The 18,012-nt window shown below is 38.8% G+C and overlaps 1 protein-coding gene across 4 annotated transcripts in view; it reads right to left on the reverse strand.

Annotated features, from left to right (window-relative positions):
• Ttc3 (tetratricopeptide repeat domain 3) overlaps positions 1–18,012 on the reverse strand; it is an 88,607-nt gene that overhangs the window by 54,700 nt on the left and 15,895 nt on the right. For 2 of the 4 annotated variants that reach the window (XM_059277157.1, XM_059277156.1), the window contains exons 5-9: positions 16,422–16,514; positions 15,433–15,553; positions 13,415–13,500; positions 11,840–11,934; positions 10,605–10,667 (exon numbers count right to left, since the gene is read on the reverse strand). The exons of 1 other annotated variant lie outside the window; for it this stretch is intronic. In XM_059277157.1, the coding sequence (XP_059133140.1) occupies positions 10,605–10,667; positions 11,840–11,934; positions 13,415–13,500; positions 15,433–15,553; positions 16,422–16,514 (458 nt within the window). The remainder of the gene's footprint in view (positions 1–10,604; positions 10,668–11,839; positions 11,935–13,414; positions 13,501–15,432; positions 15,554–16,421; positions 16,515–18,012) is intronic. One more of the 4 variants, XM_059277158.1, reaches the window with a different exon arrangement.

Here is an 18,012-nt window from a genome sequence, read left to right on the forward strand (position 1 = left end):
ATGATTTTCTATACTATTTTTGTCTTTTCACAAAACTTCTGATTCTCAACAAGGTAGCTCCCAAGCCTTTCCCACAACATGATAGTTAAGCTACACTGAACAGAGCATAGACTCTAGAACAGTTGTTTCTCAAACTTCCTAATACTGCAACCCCTCATACTGTGGTGACCCCCAACCATAAAATTACTTTCATTGCTACTTTATAACTGTAATTTTGCTACTGTTATAAATGGAATGTAAATATCTGTGTTTTCTGATGGTCTTAAGTGACCCCAGTGAAAGGGTCATTATATATTCTATATGAGAGTTATGTAACAAGTCACCCCACAAAGGGGTCAGTGACCCACAGGCTGAGAACAGCTGTGTAATTAGACCACGGCTTCTCCTGGAGCCTGCAGGAGGTCACTGGCTCTGAACCCACTCTTTCATCTATAGAGGGGGATGGTGACTGATCTGGCTGCTCTGTTGAGGTACATACTAAATTAGAAACTGTCAGGCACTAAAAGACCCACACTTTAGTCTGTCTCCTGGTATCTGTGTCTTCAAGGACACCCCCAACAGCTTGTTTCACAGGTCCTCACCACATCCACGTAGGAACTCGGCACTTTTCAAAAATGCCCAAACGCATAAAGCACCAGTTCAGACATCCTACTCTTTCCTATAAGCTCACACACTCCTTCTTAGTGTCCAACTCACTCTGTTTTCATTTCCCTAGTTTAAATGTCTGGTATGAATTCACTAGTTCATCATCTCATAGTCACACACATCAATTCACCATACTTCAAAAATTAAAAAAAAAAAAAACAAAATGAGGTAGTATACCATCAAACATTAATTCCTACTAAAGGTATATACTAAAATATTAAAGAAGAAAAAACAAAATAACAAAACCTCCTAAAGAGAGACAATTAGATCAACAGAAAAGGATGGAGGAATGGGCAGGAGACTCTACACAAACTGACATATGACAAGTGAGAGCACAGTGCATGGGGTAAATACTTTTAATAAATGGTGCTAAACCACTTAGACATTCACACAAATGTCAAACGCTCCCTCACGCTCAACAGCAAAACCAAGCTCAGGAGGCTGTGAATCTAAATAGCAATGTTAATCATCTTTTTAAAAAACAAAAAAAAGTCAAACTTTTAGAAGAAACATAGAACACTCTGGTGGCTTTAGAGCAAAGATTACAAACACAACACAAAAAGTGCTTACCATAAAGGAAGAAACTAATAAATTGCATTATACTAAAATTAACAGCTTCTGTGTGTGTGTGTTGCAGAAGGGAGGCTGAGTGTGGAGGTCAGAGGACAACTTATAGGAGTCAGTTACCATGTGCAACCTGGGACCAAACTCAAGGTTTTGCAGCTTGGTGGCAAATGCCACTCACTGAACCATTCCACCATCCCTAGAATTAACAGCTTTCGGAGGAAAGAAAACAACCAGCAAGTACTGGAGGGTAAGCCACTGAGAGTGGGGACACTTGCAATACTGTGTCTCAGTGACTCACATCCAGACCACAAAACAAGCGCCACAAAGACAGGCATTCAGCCAGGCGGTGGTCGCGCACGCCTTTAATCCCAGCACGAGAGGCAGAGGCAGGCAGATCTCTGTGAGTTCGAGGCCAGCCTGGTCTACAGAGCGAGATCCAGGACAGGCTCCAAAGCTACTCAGAGAAACCCTGTCTCGAAAAACAAACAAACAAACAAACAAAAGACAGGCATTCAACTGGGAGGTGGGGGGAGGGGATAACAAACGACAAACAAGGCACTTCACAAAAGAGGACACCCAAATAGGCAATTAGCATATGAAAAAATACTCAAGTATCCTTAACCAACTTACAGAAATGCAGCCTAACACTAGGCTTATACCACTCCACACCCACCATGTCTAATGGAAGACACAAATTAAGTGCTGGCGAGGACGTGGACTGAAACTCTTATACTCTGCAGTAGACTGAAATGATACCATCACAGGAAAGCTATGAACTATAGCTGAATATAAGCATGCCCTCTGTCTTTGATTGCACACTCAGCAGAAACTGGTAGCACTAACAGGCAAAGACTAGAAACTTACCAAAATGCCCATCAATCATACAATGGATAAACCATGGTATATTCATGCACTAGGCGAATACTTTACAAGTACATGCAACAACATGGACCCCCAAAACAGTGATGAGAGCCAAACACAGAAGAGCACATACATGACCCCATTTACACTGCATAGAACTACCTAATGTAAGTCTAGGAAAATATTCTGGGAAGAGAGGTGGACAGCGATTGGAAGTAAGAACAAGGGATGCCTGGGTACTGTTGAGATCTGGGTGTTGTTTCAAATTGTCTGACTTCCGAGAATTCAGTCTATTCCCTTGTGATAAACGTATTCCCTCGGATGTGTTCTAAGATCCTTTTGAAAAGTTCACAACAAACCTGGCTTTTTCTTCTGCTGGAGAATGAATAGCGGGCCTGACAGCTGCAAAGTCACAGGAGTCACCCTGCCACCACAGGGATGGCGTGGCAGCTTTCTGACCAAGTCATTCAGGCTGAAAATCTGGGTCTGAGATGACAGTGCTGAGCCATCACACACACCTTAGAGCCACCTTCTTCTGGAACCTGGGAATTACATTTCTTTACCACTTAAGCCAGTTCAATCTGTTACCTACCGAAAACAGCCTTAAGGCACCAAGTCTCTTCCCCTAAACATTTTTAGATGTTGTCTACACCTATTGCGTCCTTAGTTCTCAGCTCACACCAACCACCTTCTGCTCAAAGGCTCCACTGACAGCTCTTCTGGTTACAGAATATGGTCCATATTGCTAAATCCAAATACTCTCACACATCCTGGCAGTCAATGTTCTCACTTCTTCGCACACAACTATTTCTTGCCTTTCTGGATATTTGTAAGGAGTCTCCAGGCCAGGTTTCGCCCTTCTCTAATCGATATTTTTGAGGTTCCACTTGGTTCCTCTTTTATCTTAGCTTGTGCTCTCCTAAAGGACTTCAAGGTTGTCTCAGTCTTGCTCACATACTAATATTACTGGGGAAGCTTCAAAAAGCCCTTTCTGCAAGCTTACCCGAGATTACTTAAACTAGAATGTCTGGGTTCAAAGTTTCAATGATTCCAATATGCAGGCAAGGGTGAAACCTACTTTCCTTAGCAATATCAACTACATCTCCAACTTCAAGCTTCTTGGTCATCTACCCTATACATGTCATCTACTCTTTTTAGTTCCAGACCCACATAATTCACCTCTATCAATATTCCAATTTGGATGCTTCCCAGGCATTTTCACTCAGTATACGTGTGTATTCAGTGTATTTTATATTTATAAATGTATGTGTACATACACAAACACGATTTTTTATATGTATATGATTTTACATATAAAGTCAGATTCTACCTCCAACAAATTTACTCCTCTTCCAATGACCCCCCACTGCCAGTGAGTGGGCCCAGAATCCAAAGATCTGCTACGGACACAAACCACAGTCTCCTCCCTCAAGTCCCAGCACGAAGCCATTCCTGTCAACCTCGCCTCTTGAGTATCATGACTCTTTCCACTTTTCCATGTCTGTTCTCACTACCTTCTCCAGCCTGGAGTCCTCCAGCAGCCTCCCCAGCCTCAGCCTTCCTGCAGCTCCTTCAAAGTAATTGCCTGTAACCAGAGTAAGCCTGTAAAGGTACTAACTATGGGTAACAGCCTCAACTCATTGAAATTCTTTGGCATCTTACCACCCTGCTTAATGGCCAACAGCCCTACTGCGTAACCTGCCAAGTCTAGACCCTAACCACCTACTCTCCCTTCTGTAACTGCGGGCATGTGGCACACTATCAGTTCCATGAATACAGCACACCACTTCCAACTTGAGGCTCCACACTACGGGCTCACTGGCTAGAATGCAGGACTCTGTCTATTCTGCCCATTTCTGGCATCAGCCATAACTAGAACATTGGTATGACTTGTTGAATCAGGGTTGAGTGGTGTTAACACAGTGGTACCATAACATATATCAGTTGTTTGAGCAGCATATAGTATAATAACCCATTTGGTGATGCATGAACTGAAGTTAAACTAGTAGATTTTCTAGCACGTGGCCACATCTTACAACTGGAGCCAAGTGAACAGAGTAGGTTACAGGGCTGCTCTCCAGACCACTGCAGCCAAGTGAGCAGGAGTCTGTGAGAGTGGGAAGACAGAGATGTCGACTGCTATTAACTACCTAGGACTGTTCCAGTCCAAGTGCTCCGACTTATTACAGTTACCATAAAGCGTGTTTACTTTCCCAGACAAACCCCAATCTAATGCTTCACATATAATATTGCTTTTTTCTTTTTATTACTCTGGGATCTTTTTTAATAATTTATTTAATTTATTTTATGTGCATTGATGTGAAGATGTCAGATCCCCTGGAACTGGAGTTACAGACAGTTGTGAGCTGCCATGTGGGTGCTAAGAATTGAACCCAGATCCTCTGAAGAAACAGCCAGTGGTCTTAATGCTGAGCCATCTCTCCAGCACAGATAGAACGTCAGATGACCTTTTCTTCTAGGTTTAAAGTTCACAGGCTCTGGTTTCTTAGTTCTGTATGTGACTGTGAGTGAATCAGTAATAAACCATTTAACAATCAGACTTAAGGCCCCCAGTCCCAATGTCTACAACTGTAAGGAAGGTGGTATTTGGTCATCATTAGCATACATTCCACGCCCATCTCTTAACTGATTCTGGACAGGGCAAAGGAGACGCTATTTATTGACCTCCTCAAACCACAGCATGTATGCATACAGTGAAGTATACAAGCACTTTGTTGGTTTTCAAGGACCCTTCCCCTTGTATTATCTATCATTACTTTCAAGGTCCTACTAGATTAAAAAAGAAACAATGAACTAATCCCCAAGTAGCTTAATGTTACTATTAAAGTATGAAACATAATTCACTCAGATACTGTGTGACTAATACATAGTGACTAACAACCACCAACAGAATTAAAATGTTTTAAATCAAAGTTCCTAAGTTTAAACCTCTTCATGCTCCTTCATCTAACAGAGCAAAAGCTTATCAAGAATTTATCCTACAGAGATATTAGCACCTGAACACTGAATATAAGTAAAAGGAGTCATTAAAAACCTGTATTTATTTAACTTAAGTGAAAATAATCTACATTCTAATGATTTGTAATTATAAATAATCTATAAACTAATCCAATAGTCTATTCAACCATATATTAATACAACCTGATGGATCACTTGAGTATCTACCCAATTAAATGTTGCCTACAAACAAGAACAAGATCTTGATACACACTGATACAAGTTCTAAGACTTAACATTTTTAAAAAAGAAAGTTAGGGTTAGAGAGATGGCTCAGAGGTTAAGAGCACTGGCTGCTCTTCCAGAGGTGCTGAGTTCAATTCTCCGCAACCACATGGTGGTTCACAACCATCTAGAACAGGATCTGATGCCCTCTTCTGACATGAAGTTGTACATGCAGACAAGGCACTCATTCATAAAAATAAATAAATCTTTAAAAAGCAAATTATACAACAGCATGTGCAGTGTATGTTTCCCACTCGTGATTTTTAAAAGGTATGTCTCACTGAATCATCTCAAATTGCCTGTACCAGGATATATAAAGTGGACATGAGCACGTCTACAGACACGAGGTATGATGGAAACAGGATCCGAAGAGAACAGGTAATGAATGAGTACACAAGAGCTGTCAGTGAAACCTTTTCAGTGCAAAATTTTATCATGTGCACCTATTTCTTCTTTTTAAAAACGGGGTGGGGGGTGGTAACGGGGCTAGAGAGATGACTCAGCGGTTAAGAGCACTGACTGCTCTTGCAGAGGACCTGGTTTCAGTTCCCAGAACCCACAGGGCAGTTCACAACTGTCTTTAACTCCAATTCCAGGAGATCTGACTCGCTCTTCTGGCCTCCATGGGCACTATGTGCATATGGTGCATACATACACATATGCACAGTAAAACACTTGTACATATAAAATAAAATTACATCTTCTTAAAAAGGAGGACACCGCCCCCCCAAACAACTGGCAACTATGTTTTTGTCAAGAGCAAATTCAGTGCTTCTAAACAAAACCAGACCATGTGATTAAGAGAAACACCAGGAAAAATGCAAACAGCACACACTAAAACTAAACCTGTGGACCCCTCACAAAAGTGCATTCTCTCCGTCTCACTTACTCAAGGGAGGGGGGTAATTCTCACAGAAGCATGGTTAAATTGCTGTATCTCTGATCTCAGAAATTCAGAAAACAAATCAACAGGACTTAGTTTCTCTGCTATACAAATCACAGTTGGGGTCTGATGGGAAGTAATAATTGCAAGATAGGTAAAGAAATATAAAAAGGTTAAGGATTTCTGAGCAGATGAGAATATTCCAGGGTACATGTCCCCCATTTCCAATTACATTTCCCTTTAGCAATGTTCATTATACCCCCCACAAAGGATTCAAATTTCCCAAATAGGAATTCCACAAAATGAGTGAGACAGCGCAGGCAAAATCTACTTGCGTACATTACATAAGCTTTTGTAGCCACCGAAATTAGACGTGTCTGAGTCCTTTTCCTACATATGAAACTGAATCAATCACAACCATCACTCTAATAACGTCCTATGGCTACAAACTGCATTTTGTAAAGCATGCTTCTAGAAGATCAGAATAAAGTAAAATCTCATGCAATCCCGGAGTCCTGGGATTTGTGGAACACACTCCTAAGCTTCAAGGATTCCAAGGGAAAAGCAGCAGCAGCAGCCTGAAGAAAAGTAATGGTGCAATCCCCCAGCTCTTTACTTCCCACGTACAACATCCAGCCCAGAGGGCTTATACTGGCTCTTGGCCTCACCTGTGTCCTCTCAAAGGTCTCTCTCTGAGTGACAATCTGTTTATTTCAACATTATAACCACCACAGATTCCTTCATCACTTCAGGGTGAAGCATCTGCTTCCCAGCTCACACCCCTTCATCTCTGGCCTTCTTCCTTGGACCACTAACCGTAACATCACGGTGTCTCTCTCCTTCCAAATCATCTCATTTTGACCTTGATGTTTCACTGCTGTATTTTTTTTCCTTCTATGTACATTACATTATACTCGTTTTACTTTTTTATCAAGGATTTCAAGTATACACAATTCAGAGACCATAACATTACCATGAAGAACACTCATGTACCAACTTAGCAAGAAATACACACTTTGCCATATTCACTCCAGCTCCTTTTGCAGGTTTGTTGCAGCTGACCCCCACTACACCACCTCTCCCATGTCCAAACCCTTTTCCCCTTCTCTCCCCAGAGATAGCCACTCATTTGGTATACATGCCCACACATTTTAAAAACACTTGAAATTCATGCTTCATATTAATATGAATATGCACATTATTTTGCATGTCTTTAAACAGTATACAAATGGCATCACACTGTACAAATCATTCTGCAACTTGCTTGACACTCAACATTGCACTCCTTTTAAGTGCTTTTTAAAATGTCTTTGTATGAATATACCACAATCCATTTATCCATGCCCCTCCTGATGGGCATTTCCGTTGTTTCCACGTCTACTCGCACAAACAATGCTACGTGAAGGCTTGCACATGTCTTCTTGGGCACACATCTGACAGCTGGGAAGGGATGACTCTAGAGGTGGACTGCAGAGTGTGCACATCTTCACCTTGTCAGACCGCTCTCCACAGTGACTGTACCAATTAACACTTTCTCCAGCCGAGTATCAAAGTTGCCTTTGTTCCACATCCTCTCAAATACTTGATATTACGAAGGTTTTAAGTTTTTGCCAATCTGATGGGTATGAAAGAGAAACTTGTAGTTTTTAATCTGCATGTTACGTAAGGATAGGCAGGTCCTCATAAATGTGTGACTATTTGGATCATTTGTTTTAGAGATTTTCCGATGTTCACATTCCCGTTGTACTCTATTGTCACCTTCCCAAGGTGACTGATGTCGAGACCACATCCAGGGAGACCGGGTGCAAGTTCTGTCTGCACCACACCCATCTAAGCATCCTGGGCACTCTGATGGGCCTCACTGTATCCATTTTCTCATCTGAAAGAGACAGCAGCAACTACCCCCATGGTTGTGAAGGTTTTTAGGAATAAATATGCATAAAGTACTCAGGACAGAGCCTGTCAAGAGTCAATGTACATATTTTTACCTTTTCAGAGTAATCTTGCCAAAGTTATTTTTAAAACTGAATGTTTTCATTTTCTAATATTTTAGGATTAAAGTATTTCAGAATCACTTATGCATTTTAGCATTCATTCAAGCCTTGATCTTTTTCCATTTCAGTTCTTTTATACTTTGACGTCTGCTTTTTAACAACAAATAGGAAGTCTGGCCTTGAGAACTAGGGACTACGCTGTCTCCCAGGGTCACTGGGTGGAGCCTTTATCTCCAGCTGTCCCTGCAGCTGCTTGGCCAGATTCCCATGACAGGTCTGGAAGGAATCCACTTGATGTGAGAATTTCACAACATCTCAACCTCGGTAATCCAGCTAAAGCAGTTCTTCCCAGAGCAAGAGTACTCCTGTGTCCAGGCACAGCTCCACCAGTGGAAGCACATTCCTATGTATCATCATCTACTCAGGAGGTACAGACCCTGAAAACCTCACCTCTACATTATTGAGCAAAATCAGATAAGCAATGTGTGAGAAGTTAAGAGGCATCAGCAAAACCAGTGTAGCATAGTTCTCTATGTTAAAGGAGCATCAGATCCATGTTGGTGACTGCCTGATAGAAACCAGTGACCCTCAAGTACACCGACCTGCCTGTGTGAATCCAGATGTGTTCAATTACAAGCTAGACCGTCAACAGGGTGCACGGACAGGTCCCTGCTCTCTCTCAGCCTTCACCTCACACTGTCTAGAGGTTGGGATTCTACTTTCACCTCCTGTTGCTGCGGGGCTTTAGGAAGATCTTCCTCGTGTGTCTATCTTTCAAATACTCGTAAGAACGGAACCACCCTGCTTTGCCTCTCAGCTCTCAGAGCTGCAAAGTAGATGACCCTCTGCCTCAATTTTCACAAGAGGCTAGCCAAGTCATAAACCTATTTATCTGATCTTGAAGCATACAAATTCACCTTCAAACAGTACAGATTATCTGTTAACTCTGGACCTAGCCAGAAACAATAACCTAGACATTTGCAGCTCATTTCTTGTCAGAACCAGTTGAGAACAGTAGTATTGGTGGAAGACTGTGTCAAGCCCATCCATTCCTCTAGTCTAGATAGCCTCGGATTATCCACGGCTTAAGCCATCTAAAAGCTGCATAACGTTAATACAGCGGTATTCTCCAAGGTGGTTGGGTTACTGGTGATACTTATTTTCTTCTTTTTAAACTCTTGTATTTTCCAAATTTTCTACCATGAGAATGTGTTCTGTTTATAATAAAAGAGAAACACAATAAATGTTACTTTTTTAAACGCTACATACTTGGAAGATACTACACCTTCCCCCACTCCCACTCTCCCACATTCCCGGGGAAGTGTTTTTACTAAAATAACAACTGGCATAGGATTTCTCAGTTTTCATGACTTCATAAAAAAACTTATTTGTGAAACTCCAAACTGTATTTTTCAGAGTTTTTCCTATTGTTTCTGGAATTTTTCTCTATCACTTAGTTAACATTACTAGTGATCCACGTAATAATTTCTAGGTTAAGCATGAGGAAACCACTTTCAACCAAACAACTGCTATAAATGTTTATGAATAATGAAAATTTCATGACTTTTCAAGTTTTCCTTTTTTATTTTAGGTAACAGAAAGTCAAAGGCAAAAGTGAATTATAACTAAAATCTATGTACGACCTTGGCCACGCAGCCTTGTTCTGAGGGTCCCAGGCTCTAACTTGGTTTCCTAGTTCAATGAGTTTTGAATATTTTCCTCTGTATGGATGTATTTTTGGACCCACCCGCTTACAATAAGACAGGGCATGATTGAATACAACAATATATACTGTTTAATAATAACACTTATAAGTCATATACTAAAATTTTTTAAATGAAGGACAATCTAATCACAGTAGAGTACCTTTTTTTCAGTCTTTCTCAACTCATAAATAAGAGCAAATTTCAAATTCAATATAAGGAACTCTATTAACTATGGTTCTATTCCATTAATACCATTAAATTTCTATGCATTCTTTCACTTATGAGAATATTTACTTAATTTTATATAACAAGACAAACAAACAGTAAAAATATTCTATGTAGGTTAGATAGAGCAAAAGGACGGAATAGATCATAGAAGTACAAGGATGTAGAAGTTATCAGCAGGTCTGTTTCTGGACCTCAGCATCACCACTCACTAGCTGTAGGCACTGTCCATGAGTAAAATGTGGAGAATGACATAACGTACCTAAGGGTGCTGTGAGACTGAGAATACATGTCAAGTACTTAAAATCATGTGTGACAAATGCTTGCACTCTGCTACATGAAACCTCTTCCTTTACCCACTTAACTATTTCAGACAAAGACAAAGGGGTTGTCTTGCACACCTGCAAGACAGATAAATGTTTCCCTAAAATAGGTACTGGGCATAGTATTTCAGTAATTAGGTCACTTTAACCGACTTACCTAAACTGTCCCATACGAAGAAAACAGAGAGCTCGGTTACCATAAAGGAGATGGTTTTCAGGTCTTAAAAAGAAGTAACATTTAGTCAGTAAGACACATTATGTCTGAAACAAACAAAAGCCATATTAAAAAACCTAAGACAAAAAAAAAATCTTAAACTTTACAACTATGTGGCAGAGCAGAAAGAATATAGGATTTAGAATATTAACTGACTGAAATTCAGGTTTTTTACTTTCTCAGTACCTTGTTCAGAAGAAATGAAGATAATTACTAATGTATCTACCCCATAGGACTATTGTGAGAAGTGAGTAATAACACCCAACTACAAAGTATGCAACTATGAAAGACAAGATGACTTATCTAAGTCAGGACTGTGACTTTACTCAAACAAAAGAAACTTGTAAAACACAACAGTAATAATCGTAGGTAGATATTTTCAAATTTTGTTAATTTTCGTTGTCTGATTCTGTAGCCTTTAGGTATGACATGCAATTGGATTCCCTCAATCCCTGTGAAGAACAGAGTAGGAAAGGGGCAATCTGCAGAGCACCCCTAAAATCTGCTAAAATATAAGGTGGCCCAGCTCAGATGAGCAGTAATGACAGAGTAAGATATATCAGGAGGAAAGCCATAATGATCCAGCCTCTGAGTAACGTATGTAGAGAGTGCATACATCTACCCTCTCAACAACTACAACTATTTTCTTTAGAAGTTCCCCAAGAGCCAGGCAGTGGTGGTCCACGCCTTTAATTCCAGCACTCGGGGGTCAGAGGAAGGCAGATCTCTGTGAGTTCAAGGCCAACTTAGTCCAGAGTAAGCTCCAGGACAGCCAAGGCTATGCAGGGAAAGCCTGTTTTGAAGAAAACAAAAAACAAACAAACAAAAAGTTCCCCCAAGAAAGCAAAGCTTCCTACACGGTAACTTCTTAAGTATGAGGTCCAAACACCCCTCCCTATAGTCAGTTAATAGTATAGCAGGAGTAGTTGATACAGAAGGAAACAGACACGACTCCAGTCAGTCTGTGGAAAACAGCGGACTGTCCTGCCTGAGGTGCCTGAGACACCTGCTGGTTCACGTACTCAGGTGTCAGCACTGCTACTAATACCTACAGAAGAGAAAACCTACTCTGCATGGCAAATGGAAGACAGTCTACAGCTCATCTCGCTGCTACTTCTCCTAACACTCTACCTGGATCTACCACAGAGAAGAGTTCTGCTGTTCCACTGTGCTCTTACCTATATTCAATGGCTCTGGTGTAAAAAATAACAGCTATATCAAATCTCTGTTTGGAAAACTCTTCATTTCCTCTCATTTTCATTAGTTCTCCTTGCTGAGAAACCAAAGTGAGAGAAGACTCATCAGTTACCTCCAAAGACAATCGAGAAAAAGAACCCAACCCCCAGGAGAAGTGGATCTTCTCACTATTACTCAATATTATTCAAGGATATTCAATATCCTTGCTATTAAGGGTACCATGGGGTTATTTACATAGAAAATGAGAATATAATCTCTACTATTCTGATATATTCATTATTACTGAAACTATATCCATGGTTTCTGAATCTGCAGATACAATCTTGCACAGATAAAAATACCTGAGAAAAAATGCACTAAACACGAACTTTTTTCTGTCATTATCCCCTAAAATATAGTACAACTAACACACATAGCGTTACACTGTGCTGGGTATTACAAGGAGTCTGGAGAGGAGAGGAGCATGTGTCTGTCATCTTGTGTGCAGTGTATGCATTTGTGTCTATATGTTGGGAAGTATATGCACAGACATGCTCTTGTGCAAGCATGGAAAGGTCAGAGGAGGGAATCTAGAAAGGACAAGTATGTGTACTGTTACTGCATGTGTGCGTGTGCGTGCGTGCGTGCGTGCGTGCGTGCGTGCGTGTGTGTGTGTGTGTGTGTACTTGTGGAGGAGCGTACATGCATGATGTCCTCTATGTCTTTCCACCTTATTCCCTTGAGACAGGGTCTCTCACTGAACCTGAAGCTAAAACCAACATAATATAAATAATTAATAAAACAATTTTCCGTTATGTATAGTATTTTATAGTAGGTACACTTTTAAATAAAATTTATCCATAAGGTATAGTGGTCTAAAAATAAGATGAATGGTAAAATTGTAGCTTTGGGTTATTAGCAAGTGTAGTATAATCCAATAATCCTTGGTATCTCGATTGATTGAGATGATATATAATATATATGTTGTATATATATATTATATATTTATATATATTGTATATATTATATATATTATATACATTTATATATATTATATATTTTTATATATTTTATATATATTGTATATATATATATATACTATATATATATATCATACACTCACAGGTAATATTGACTGACTGCGAAGAATACCATCACAGGTTAGCAAGAATATATATAAAAGAGGCTACAAGTATAGCCAAATTTTTTTACTTTAGATATTCATATTTTTTAATTAATGAAAATTATTACCAATGGCTTTAATTATAAAATTCTATAGAACACTAAACATCTCCTAAATATTTTCTTTAAAATTGAGTTAAGAATCAGTACTTTCTCTGAGTGAATTGTGACACATGGTTTACATCTCAGTAAGGGATATTACCAAAGAAAATCGTATTTCTTCACTGTATTAAGATACTATTTCTTCTATTCTAGATCAAAATTCCTTAACGTTTCCCCTTATGCATGTCACTTTATAGTAGTTCATTATTTTACTTTCTCTAGTTTTATTACTCATGCCTATAAAAAGTTTTAACAGATAAATCTTCAACTATATTTAAGGTAAGTATCCTTACCTTCACACACTGCATACAACTGTTCCTTCTAAATTCCTCAAGCAAGTTGCAATTTTCAGTTACGACTTTAGTAATATGATACTTATCTGAGATTTGTATCGGGAGAAAGTGAAAGAGAGTATTAGTTCTAAATTGGTATTGATGATACTCTAATTCTTGCGCTAAACAGGTAAGTCCATTGTGTTCATTTTATTATTAAACATTTTAAATAGTTTGTATGTTTTTGTAATCTTACATATATATTAAATAGTTAAAGAATAAAAAATTGGGCTGGCAATGTAGCTCAGTGATCCAGCAATAAGGATACACATTTATCCTCAACCAATCAATATGGTAAAAAATAACAGAAAACCACTCATTGCTTTTGTGAATAAACCTGTATTTATTTCTAGCAATTAAATTTTTATTATTATATTCTTAGTGGAGTAATACTCTTCCTTCTTTTATAATATACTGTGATTAGGGCCCATAATTACCAAAGCCAATTTAACAAACAGTATCAAGTACTTTCAATGTGCCAGAGAGCATGTTCAATAAAAATGTGTAAAAACAAAAACCTGAAAAACTATTTTCTGAAATGTACTTACTGTAACATATGAAGTATTTAAAAGGTTTTATTTAATATTTGACTTCACAAAAAAAAGTTAGTGTGAAGTTATATGATCTACTATTCTAATAAAAAACTTAGTAAACTAATAAAAATGCAATAGATAAACCAACTTTGTGTCCACAGGTTAATCAAGCCTCATTTTCAGCATTTTAAGCTACGATATAAAAAGGATTGTAAGAATCTGATTTAAAAATTTACTACACCAAAATTATAGCTAAGCTTCTATCTAGCCAATCATTAATTTTCAAGATTAAAGAAATACTTAAACATTTAAGACTCAAGCAAGATCTGGGATGGTCACCAAACAGAGTATTAAGAAAGAGAGCTGAGTTTTTTGGGGAAAAAAAACCTGTGTTCTGATTTCAGAGAACATGAGTAAGTTCTCGTCTAGATTCCAGTACTCATTAGACTGTGGAGAATCACCTAACCCAGTGGTTCTCAACCTTCCTAATGTTGTGACCCTGTCCGTAATACAGCTTCTCATGTTGTGGTGACCCCAACCATGAAATTATTTTTGTTGCTACTTCATAACTGTAATTTTGGTTATGAATCATAACGTAAATATCTGATATGCACATGGTCCTAGGCGACCCTGAGAAAGGGTTATTTGACCCCAAAGGGGTCACAACCTATGGGTTGAGAACCACTGATCTAACCCTCCAATTCTGACTTTACTACTGAAAACAAGAACAACTATAGCACCTTGCAGACACCAGAGAGGATCAGTAATGAGCCCACACTGGTGCCCAATACATGATAACCAGATGCTTGGCTCCTTCCCTGTTATTACAAGTCCTCAAAGCTGCAATGAGGACAAAACCCTAAACATCTGGATGTCATATACCCCCAGTGTCTTAACAATTCGACCATAAAGGTTAAAAGCATCTAAACCCACTGACAAATATGCACTCTTTTCAGTGCAGATAACAGGTTTCTGCTCATCGGGTTTCCTGTCTTCAGGCTGTTAACTATATCATAAAAACACTGCTAATATTCAAATGCTTACAGTAAAATACCTTTAAAAGTAAAAGTATTTAAGAAAGTTCCACCTTACATTAAGAAGAGTGGATGTACCAGAAAAATGAAAATCATGTTAGGATCTGTACTTTCCCTGATGAATGACAATACAAGAGAACCCCAGCTGTGGGCTCTTTCTCTCAAGTATTATATATAATAACAAGACATCCATGGAGTAGTAGCTTTAAGAGCATAATGCACAAAACCAGTGAGACAAGAATAAGAGAATAGACTAATTGCAATGTTAAAATTCTCTTATTTGAGCACTATACCAGAAGAAAAACATGTTTAACTATTCCTAAGATAAATCAAGTATCATCTTTGTACACATTCTATCTTTCCAAATAATATTCTTTAAACCAGACTCAACATTTAAAGCACTTATACTTACATTCAGTAAAGAAAATACTTAACATGGGCCAGCAACTGTCAACTGATCCTAATTTAGGTAGAATTGCTACATCACCTGTATATTTTATCCAATTTAAAGCTTCTTCCATTGCCAAAATTTTCTGTTTCAAAAGAGGAATGAAGAAGGGAATATGGCTATTAATTCAAATGTATGTAGCATTATGAATTTACCTTCTACAGTATTTCAGATCATTAATAAACATCTTGTATACTTATTTTCATTACTCTGTCATGCAATGGAGAACAGCTGGACTCCAATATACAAGTTAGGAACAGTCACGTAGACTCCCTTAGGCTACTCTTGCAGATCAAGAATGTTTCTGCAATGGTTACAGACATGGATGCTGAGGTCTACAACCCTGGGCTGCTGAGGTAGCAGGAGAATGTAGTAACACAAAGGCAGAGGAGGATTCTCGGGTCACATGTCAACTAGGGACCTATCCTGAGCACAAAGTCTCGAGGCACAGAACAGGGTTCAGAACAGGGCCACATGATCTGCAGCAAACACTGACATAAGCACATGGCTGGGCAAAAGGACCATCAGTGCAATGGTACTCCTCAGGAGTTCACAAGAAGGTTACTTTTTTTAAGATCTGAAATAACTTCAGAAATTAAATAGCTGAATTGCCAATGTTGGTATTAGGCTTGAAGGAACTATATAGACATTCCTGTCCCAATAACATTACAAATAGACTTATCTTTGCACCTGAATGTTACCTAGCAATTATTGAAAAAAAAAAAATTCCCATACCAAGGACTTAATTTCATTGGAGGAATATATGTTAGGCAAATAATCTAAAGACAAAATGAATAACTTGTGATAGGCTTAAAAGGGAAAAGAGGCAAATCTATAAAATAAGATTATTTATATAATAGGCAGAAACTGCTATTACCAAATACTACATGTAAAAGACTGGATATATACAGACATTATTTGGGAAACATGCAACAAGAATGACTATCATTCACCTGTAATGGGTGTGCTGGGGTCTCATTTTTAACACTTACATTTTCTATTTTATAACCAATTCTCAATAAACCTTCAATAAGGAATGAATCATTCTGCAAAATAAAGAACAAAACCACACATTTTTCTTTAATCTGTCAATTTTAATTGAGTTCTTTTGGGGGGTGGCATGTGTGTTATGTACACATGTATATGTACACGTGTGCATGTGGGGGCCAGAAGGTGACACTGTATGTCTCCTTTGACTTCTCTCCACCTTATACTCAAACCCAGAGCTCTCCATTTCACTAATCTAGCTAGCCAGCTTGCTCTGGTGATCCAGTCTCTGCCCCCTGAAGTGCTAAGAGTACAAGCTGGCCACCACACTGTCCCAGCAATTATTTACATTAGTGCTAAACTTCAGTTCTCACACTTGTATGGCAAGCACTTTACCCAATGAGCCATCTTCCCACCCTTGGAACTGAGTTTCTAATAAAACAAAACAAAACCCTACATTTTAGGGAAGGTCATGAGCTACACAGTGGCGTCTGAATTAACAAGGAAGCACAGATAGGACAAAAGTTCCCTAAGACTATAACAACCTGAAAACTTATCACTTACACTACATTAGAGCAACTGTGATTTCCTAGTGCGTTGATCACAAGTCTGTGCTCATGCTTGAGTAAAACTTCCTGAGCTATCAGCTGTACAAGTACACCACGCAGTACTCGACAATGATGGACAGTCGTGTTACTAGGTTGGGTATTTTCTACCATACAATTTTACAATTATTTTAGAGTACTCACTCTACTCATCGAAGGAGAGACTGCTGTAGAACAGTATGCACACTGTACTGGCAGCAGTCTCATACAACCATGTTTACCCTGTCTCATGTTTACATCGAGAGGTTGGCTAATATCATCTTGCTTGGTGTTAAGTGCAATCTATAAGATTCATACAACAGTGAATCTAGCTAATGACTCAGTCCTCAGAATGCACCCCAATCACTAAGTGATTTCTCACTACACTACTCTACATACATAGCAATGTACTTGCCATAAACACTGACATTTGGTCCCTTTAAGATTCTAACATAATTCAGAAATAGTCTTCCATACAGATTCTAGTTAAAAATTATACTGTAAGCCAGGCGTTAGTGGCGTAAGCCTTTGATCTCAGCACTCAGGGGGCAGAGACAGGTGAATCTCTGTGTGTTTGAGGCCAGCCTGGTCTACAGAGTGAGTTCCAGGACAGCAAGGGCAGTTACACACAGAAACCCTGTCTCAAAAAAAAATTATATAACATAAAATGTACAGATTTTTGAAGTTCATTACACCTAGATTTTTAATAAATGTTCGTTCATCAGCTGTATATTATTACAACTGATTTTAGCAGAAAACACCTTTTCCAAATGTAAGCTTCAACTAGAACAGTACCAAAAACTGCAAGAAGAAAAAAAATCATATGGAAGATCCACGACATAGTACAGAATGCCACCTCAAGTCTTCCCTGACAGAATCTCCAATGCAAATTACCTGTTGACGTGGTACTCATGTCAAAAGACCACCATTAGTTTCAGAGCCCATGACAGAGGATTCATATACCAGGGTTCAC

The sequence above is a fragment of the Peromyscus eremicus genome, chromosome 12 (genome assembly GCF_949786415.1).
Source record: "Peromyscus eremicus chromosome 12, PerEre_H2_v1, whole genome shotgun sequence".
Taxonomy (NCBI): domain Eukaryota; kingdom Metazoa; phylum Chordata; class Mammalia; order Rodentia; family Cricetidae; genus Peromyscus; species Peromyscus eremicus.